Source organism: Nicotiana sylvestris, chromosome 8, assembly GCF_000393655.2.
Source record: "Nicotiana sylvestris chromosome 8, ASM39365v2, whole genome shotgun sequence".
NCBI classification, from domain to species: Eukaryota; Viridiplantae; Streptophyta; class Magnoliopsida; order Solanales; family Solanaceae; genus Nicotiana; species Nicotiana sylvestris.
Window position 1 is genome coordinate 26283988 of NC_091064.1, and position 8603 is coordinate 26292590.

Below are 8603 nucleotides of genomic sequence, written 5' to 3' on the forward strand. Positions count from 1 at the left end.
CTTACTCGATGTCTGTCACATTTGGTCTCAATCACTGTCGGCCTCGATCTTGACAAACACCTCGAATCTCGAACTCGATACCTTGTCCTCGTGCATCGATCCGATCTATTACGGGATTGATCGTCGATTCTTCACACTGGTCTCGATAAATCAGTAAAATTGGGTGGGCCCGATTTTAACCGTATACAATTTTTCCAGAAACTTTTTCAACATCAACACAATGGCGGTCTAGTACTTCTATATTATTTTATTTTATTTAAAAAGGATAAATTACTTACCCTTACTTTGTGTGAGATAGAAAAACTGTCATAAATAATTTAGGTTAACAGATATACGTAATTGCCTATGATAATTTTAATTTAGTAACACAAATACAGTAAATAATCTGATATAATTAGTTAGAAACACTAATAACATAAAAAAATGTTCGTCTTTAAGTTTTTTGCAGTGATGATATCAAAAGTGTTTGTATTATCAGATCATTAATTAAGTAATTATTGGTAAAATCATTTAATAAATATTAATTAACTAATAATTTAGTAAACTTTGTAAGCTATACTCTTTATTACAATTTAAAATCCACTGGTATAAATATATTAATGAAACTTGACTTCTGTGTTCTTAGCCAAAATTGACGAAATAAAATGAAAAAGATTCTAATTTTTTGTCTTAAATGAAATGAGTGGACTAGAATCGGCAGTATTCTAATAAATAGATAGTATGGTAGAAAGAAAAATTTATCTATTTCTTTCTACCATACTATTTATTAGTTAAATTGTAGTTATAAAGCTGCCCCTTGGAATAAAATGAAGATAGAGGTTATGAAACTTAAATCCAAATATTAATAGTGCATGTATATAAGTTACAATCGCATTTCTCTCTTCCTACGTACTCCTTAAACTATTCATCCCTACAATTTCTATCTCATATCTAATAATCACCAAAAATGGATGAACTAATATTTCCCTCATCATTTTCGGCCTCAATTTCTCAAGAAAACCAGCCATCAACATTTCAACAAAGGCTTCAATATATTCTAAAAAGTCAAACAAATTGTTGGGCTTACGCCATTTTCTGGCAAACCACCTCTAATAAAGACAACAATGGAAGTTTTTTCTTAACTTGCGGTGATGGCCATTTTCAGGGAAGCAATAAAGACGTAGAATGGTTCTACGTGTTGTCTCTGGCTAAGTCTTATTCTGGTAATGAAGGGGTTATTGGAAAAGCTTTTACTAGTACTGCTTCTTTTGTGTGGCTAACTGGGGCACAACTACTTCAGTTTTGTAGCTGTGAAAGGGCTAAAGAAGCTCAGTACAATGGCGTTAAAACTCTTGTTTGTGTTCCAATTTCAAATGGGGTGCTTGAATTAGGCTCGAGTGATATAATCAAAGAGGATTGGACCTTGGTTCAACAAGTCAAGTCTTTGTTTTGTTCAGTGCAAGAAAATGGTCCAATGAACTTTCTTGATCAAAATACCATTTATTTTGCTAATTTTGATTTTGTTACCGGCATGCAAAAAGATGTTCAAGAATCAGACAACAGTAGCAAAAAGGTAGCTACAACGAGCCATGCTTCATTCCTAGATTCAGAGCTATCGAATTCAGATTGCCAATTACTAGAATATCCGGTGCAGAAAAGCCGAGTTGGATCTAAGGTGGATTCTGAAATTATTGCTTTCAACTCTCTCTCTATATATACGATTAACATTAACCTCCGTCTATATACAACAACAAATCCAGTATAGTTCTACAAGTGTGGTCTGGGTAAGGTAGATAGTAACCAAACTTTACCCCTACAATGTAGAGAGGTTTTTTCCTGTAGACCCCCTCGGCATGAGAAAAAATGAGAAATCGTTCTTCTCGTTTTGCTGAAAAAAGTCTTCTATGGAGAACTTTTCTAACCAAACGTCATAAATTACTTCTTAGTGAAAATTGTTTTTCTAGAAATTAAATGACTTTGGACACATCAAACACGTTGTAATTAAGAAATAACTCATTCTGAACGAGCTGACTTTAAATTATGAATTCGCCTTGCAGATCAGAAGGACCTACAGGAAAAGGGGAAGAAAGCATGGAGTAGATTGCGACAAGCAAATGAACCACGTAGAGGCGGAGAGGCAGAGGAGGGAGAAACTCAACCACCGATTCTACATGTTGCGCTCGGTGGTTCCACAAGTTACGGGAATCGACAAAGCCTCATTGCTATCAGACGCTGTGGCCTATATCAATGAACTCAAAGCCAAAGTGGATAAATTGGAGTCAAAACTTCATACAAACTTGGAGCTCAAGAAGAAACCGGAAATGGAACACAATGACGATGTGGACAACCAAAGCTCTACCAATTCGGTGGATCACGTAAGCCCTTCTCCAATTTGAAAATAGTCTAAAACTAGGGATATGTTTTATACAAATAGTCGGGCAGATTCACAATTTACTTTTTTTAGCCGGTGTACATAAATTATAAGTATATTATATATCCGCCGATTAAAGATTATACGCATATGATATTAAAGATTCATAAGGCTTATGCCCAATATCTCGAGGCTTACACCTCACCCCATATCAGATTAAATACTTCGCTTTGTGCATGCGCCTTTTAAAACATTGCTTTTTAGAGAAGGGTTGAATTTATAGAGTTGACACAAAAAAAAAATTGAGAATGGTTATTTTATTTCATGAAAAGACATGTTCATGTCATATGTTAGAAACAATCTAACATAATTTTCTGCAATATTTCGACCCAAAAAAATCCGACATTGAAGGTTGAAGTGAAGATGATAGGTCCAGACGCCATGATTAGAGTTCAATCAGAAGATGTGAATTACCCATCAACAAGATTGATGTGTGCACTTCAAGATCTTGAACTGCATGTCTACCATGCCAACATCTCAAGTGTCAACAATATTGTGGTTCAGGATATAGTGATCAGAGACGTTCCTAATAAGGGATTGAAAACTGAAGATGGATTAAGAGCTGCTATTCTTAGAAGCTTAGAGCAAATAGAGGACTGTTGATAATTGCCTTGTCGTTTAGTTTTGAGCATGTACATAATTTTTAATTTCTGTCTTTTCTTATTCTTTTTAGTAACTAAAATCCTTCTTCAGTATCTAGCGTTTGTACTATAACTGTGTGATAATCCTTGTATAGTAAGCTTTGTTCAACTTAATGGGATGCACATTGCTGCATGTTCTTATATGTGGTTTGTTTAGTTCGGATACCAAACTTAAACGAGCACGCGGTGTAAAATTGCAATGATAGTGTCATGTCTTTTTTTAATGATCTACTATTCGGAACTATTTGGGTGTGTGATTCGACAGGACATATATAGCACAACTTTAGCTTACTATGGACATGACCCTTGATAGGAGGATGTGGGAGGTCGAAGATTAGGGTAAAAGGTTAGGGCGTAGTTGAGTTTATTCATCTCCCATACTCGTGGCAGTAGTATTATTCTTGTATTTTTATTCATAGATTTATATTTTTACCTGTTATCTCTTTCGCTTCACTTATTTTACTATATCACTGTTGTTACTGTTTGTTGCTATTGCTCCTTTTCATTTTGCCCTTGAGCCGAGAGTCTTCGAAAACAATCTCTCTACCTCCACAGGGTAGAAGTAAGGTCTGCGTACACACTACCCTCTCCGGACCCCACTTGTCGAATTTATAAGGGGTATATTATTGTTGTTGATCTACTATCCAGAATTCACTAGTTCAACTAATTTGAATTTGTGTCATATAAACCAATTCAGAAAGAAGTGCTTCCAAGTTCCAATTAGAGATTTTCCTCAATTCCAAGGTTTCAAACTCGAAACCTCTAATAATAACGTGTCTATCCTGCTTGTTTATCCTGAAATTGAATTTAACTTATATGCATTAGTAGTGCAAAATATTTACGCATATATGGTTAAATTGTGGAAAACAACATGTAACTTAGGGGTGTTCATAAAAATCCGAAAAACCAAATTAAACCGACAAAATCGATACTTTTTGGTTTGATTTGGTTTTGGTTTTGAAATTTAAAAACCTATCAAATTTGGTTTGGTTTTGGTTTTAGTCAGAAAAAAACCGAACCAAACGGATTATAGGAGTAGCTATTTCAAATTTATTATTACACCGATATATATATATATATGTATATTTTTATACAAAGTTTCAAATTTTTTATGGTAAATGTTAATAGTTTGCACTTTTAGTATAGTTCTTTACATTTACATTCTAGTTCGATTGGTAGTTTTCTTTTGTTAAGTGTAAGAATCCATTTCGTGTTAAACATAATATATTTTTAATTGAGTCCTTAAATTATTCATCACTATTTGATTCAATTATCATCAACATATCTTGGTAAATAATAGATTTCTCAAAAGGCAATTGATTTGATAGTGTTACGTTGAAAATGTGGTCACCGGAATATGTGTTTGGTAGTATATGTCTTATATTTAAGAAAAAATTGACAAATAACCAAAAAAATCGAAAAACCGACAACCCGACATAAACCGAATCGAGAAAAAACTAACTTAATTGATTTAGTTTGGTTCTAATATTTAAAAAACCGACTTGCTTGGTTTGATTTCTTTTTTGAGAAAAATCGATCCAAACAAATCATGAACACCCCTAATATTGTAACTGATTATAAATAAGCCTAATGCCGTAGCTTTATATTAAAAAAATAAATGTGGCCTGCTTTAATAGATAAAAGTACGTACACTAATACCGCAAATTTTTTTACAGTATATTCGCATGGATTCCCCTTTTTCTACGTTCACGAGGATGTAAGAAAGGACTGTGAGGAACATGGACGTGCAATCCTGTTACCCGTGACCCCTCCGTTACTAGACAACTCTTCTTTTTTTTTTTTTTTAAATACTCCCTACCAAGAATTTTTTTATATTCAGAACTCGAGCTCTAGATCTCTAATTAAGATAAGAACAATCTCATCCCACTCCACCACTGGTAAGACAACTCACTAATCACATATTCATTTCTTTTAGTACCAATGTTTTTCCCAGCCAATTAAACATCGACAATGGGTTCTACCATTGGAAAACGACAAATTTACTCTCTTTTTTTTTTTTTACTTTATGTGATATACGTTCTTTTAGTACATTTTATTTTTCTTTAAAAATAATTTAACTTTAAAACTTTTTATTTTTTCTTTCGTGATAGATTTTTATATACCACATAAGTGTCTTGACATTTTAAAACCACAAATCCTATAAGTTTTTTATTTTTTTTCTTGAACTTTATGTCTGGACAAACACTATCATATAAAATAAGGCAAGCGAGTAGTCACATCACTACGTAATAGTCCACATTTAAGTTGGCCGTCCAGATTATGTGTTCATTCTACTAATTAACGTTAACCTTTTCTACAAAAAATCAGAAGTAGGTTAACTTCTTCTTTTTTCACAAGAATTTACAATATCTCTGGAACAGGGTATAAAATATGAAAATAAATGTCATTTCGTGCCAAATAAATAGGTTAACTTGTTTTGCCAATATCTCTGTCCTCTGCAAGAGAGAAGTGGCTGTCCTATAAATTTGGAACCACAAAAAAGTAATTAATTTTAATTAAAAGAAGAAAGAAAAAGAAAGAAGAAATACATCAGACTCATCTGAATTCGACAAAAGCTTAAACTTCAGCAATATTTGGCTGTATGCATTATGAGCAAACATGTGTTATAATAAACAACTCATAGACCTTGTCAATATTAAAGGACACTCCTAAATGTTTGGACTCTGGTTCGGGAATTAGTCCGGGTATTATTACTTTTATTTCGCGATAGAAATTATTTATATTGTTAGCAGAAAAAATATATAAAATTTATATATTTTTTGTCCGGCAACACATTCCGCTAGATAAATAACTAAGGAAAAAGAAAAACAATGATAAGTGTCCTCTTTTACTATGATTTCCCTCAACAACTTGGCCAGAACACTATAAACATCATATTTGAACGAGAGTGTGTTTTTTTTTGTTTATTTTTTTTTTTGTTTTTTGTTTTTGCAATGGTAATACATACCCTTATGTTTCAACTGGTGTGAAACTTACTTAATTATTGGACATGAAATTTAAAAAATAAATAAAGATTTTTAAATACTTTATGCTAAATATATATGATAGTGTATGAGCTCCGGATGCTAAAAAAGAGATAATCCCTCTGTCCAATTTATATGACACACAATACTTCTCTTTAATTTGTTAATCCAAAAGAGTGTCAACTTTTTATACTCAGATTAAGCTAAGTTTTAAATTCTAATTTTTTTCTGAATGAGATGATTTATAATCATATAAATATCTAAGATTAATTTTAAACTACAAATTTCAAAAGTAGTTTCTATTTTTTAAATTTTTAAACGGTGCCACATAAATTGTGACGGAGTGAGTAACAGAATGCATTATATTACGTTGCTGGCAATTAACGTACAAGTTTACAAAAGTTAGAAGCTTTAAATATTATTCCTCAATATTTTAGAGGGAAGAACAACGTACCTTTTAAACGTGCATAATGACAAATTACTCACCTACATAAGAGTTTTCAAGTTTAAAAGATGAGTAAATTTCACTTGGACATCCTTAACCATTTGATTTTACAAAGTAAATACTTGACTTGCCTTTTGAATGAAAAAAAATGATTGACTCCTTGTTAAAGTCAATGTAAATTTTTGAAAAATTACAAAAAAAAAACAACAACAACAACAATAAGTATAATCCCACTTAGTGGGGTCTGGGGAGGGTAGTGTGTACGCAGACTTTACCCCTACCCTGAGGTAGAGAGGCTGTTTCCAAATAGACCCCCGACATCCTTCCCTCCAAGAACTTCCCACCTTGCTCTTGGGAGACTCGAACTCACAACCTCTTGGTTGGAAGTGGAGGTTGCTTACCATCACAGCAACCCTCTTGTCTGACAAAAAAAAAAAAATCCCTCCATTATTTGTATTCTGACACGTTTTTTTCCAATAATGATAAATATTCACATGATTAAATTCTATACATATCTTCCTTCTCCTTTAACTCTCTTCTAAATTCCAATGCCTTATGTAAACAAATTGACTAACTTACCTTTTGTACAATAACACAATTCGAAAAGAAGCACGTTCAAAGTAATTTTAGTGAGTTATAAGAAGATCTATTTTAATCAATAAAATTGCAAATCATAAGACGTGAGTGTATTAAAGAGAAACGTTAACCTCATTGGAGGTTCTTGTAACCAAGCTTATTTAAAGATATTGAATCTAACTTTTTAATTTGTTCATTTTCCAAAAAGTGCAAGTATTTAATACTTTTTAATTGAGACAATAGAAGAGAGGTTATTTGGGCTTTACTTGGTTAGGTTGTAACTTGAAATAAGAAGGAAATTATTTTAGAACTAGTGAATATATCGCGGAAAGAAACTATAAGCAAATTAAAGAAATAATTTTTAAGAAATTTAGTCGAGATAGAATAGATAAAAAGTTTGATGTATATACATATAAATTTAATTTTATTTTATTGCTGAAATCACAAAAGATAGTACTCTACGAGTTTAAAGGCATTAACTCTAGAAGATTAGTCCCATCATCGTAATTTCTTGTGTGCTAAAAGGAAACAATGTCATTCCCATTAATAGTTAGGAAATTGCAGTTGCTATGAATCAAAAACTTCAGTAGGTATCTCATCAGAAAACAGCTTACTTGATTCTGGAATTGATCATGAATTATAATATGAATATATACTCAAGATATAGAGAGATTTTGGCCATCAACTTGCGGAACCCAACCACAAAAAACACTCAAGTCTTCCACATAAGCCAAATGAAGATAGAATCTCATAGTAAGCAATAAATAAAGTGCAAAATTTTCACAGGAAGTAATTCAAAGTAACCGACAGCTAGCCTGTCGCGATACATTCTGAAGTCAGTCTTTCAGCAAGGGCAAAAACAACTCACTTAAGTTAATATATATATATATATATTGTATAACACCGTCCTGAATTTCAAATTGAAACAACTAATATTGCACAGAGGAGTACTAAAAACTGGCCAAAAACATCTTTCTCATGTAGCTTACTGTTAGGGCCTGACTTTTTGTCATCGGGCGTGGCACGGCTGTGGCAAGGATTTGGGCGTGATGGCCTTGTCATTGGCCTATGTGCGGGCAAAACGATCATGCGGAAGACGGACAAGACATTGTCATTGAGGGCTGTTGTAGGCAAGTATGGGCCAAGACCTTGGGACAGGCAAGGTGCGCTTGGCAAAGGCTTGACAAAGCTGTGTGGGCAATTTTAGGGCGGCATGGCACGGCATGCGCGCCAAAGTCAGGGGCATGGCACTTTGGGTTGTGGCAGCTAAGTTCGGGCTAAGCTAAGACAAGACGGAAATGCGGGATGATGGAAAAGGCTTTCAATAGCTAAGGCAAAGCTATGTGAAGGAAAATACAAGCAATGGCACGAGGGAAATGAAGGTTGACATGAGCAAGGCAGATTTGGGCCAAGACAGTGTGCGGGCGGCAGCGGCGTCGGGCATGTGCGGCAAAATCACAGGCAGCGGATGCGGGCAAGGCATTGGCGCGGAAGCAATGTCAAGATGTGCCAAGGCTGGGCGCAATGCCAGCCTTGGGCACGAATCA

The 8603-nt window shown here is 33.8% G+C and overlaps 1 protein-coding gene across 2 annotated transcripts; it reads left to right on the forward strand.

Annotated features, from left to right (window-relative positions):
- The first annotated feature begins 946 nt into the window (after positions 1-946).
- Positions 947-3106, forward strand: LOC104225190 (transcription factor bHLH14-like). 2 transcript variants are annotated; one of them, XM_070155622.1, is made up of 3 exons: positions 947-1654; positions 2037-2354; positions 2705-3106. In XM_070155622.1, exons 1-3 carry the CDS (start codon positions 947-949, stop codon positions 3011-3013), a joined length of 1335 nt encoding a protein of 444 aa, XP_070011723.1. In that variant the 3' UTR covers positions 3014-3106. The 2 variants fall into 2 exon arrangements, with proteins under 2 accessions (XP_070011723.1, XP_009775258.1); XM_009776956.2 differs by having other exon boundaries at positions 2762-3106.
- The last annotated feature ends 5497 nt before the right edge of the window (positions 3107-8603 follow it).

Excerpts from the sequence above, each read along its gene's own strand:
- LOC104225190 (XM_070155622.1), top strand. The coding sequence starts at position 947 with ATGGATGAACTAATATTTCCCTCATCATTTTCGGCCTCAATTTCTCAA. Across the intron at positions 1,655-2,036 it reads AAAGCCGAGTTGGATCTAAG|ATCAGAAGGACCTACAGGAA; the intron begins GTGGATTCTGAA and ends TTCGCCTTGCAG. Across the intron at positions 2,355-2,704 it reads CTACCAATTCGGTGGATCAC|AAACAATCTAACATAATTTT; the intron begins GTAAGCCCTTCT and ends GTCATATGTTAG.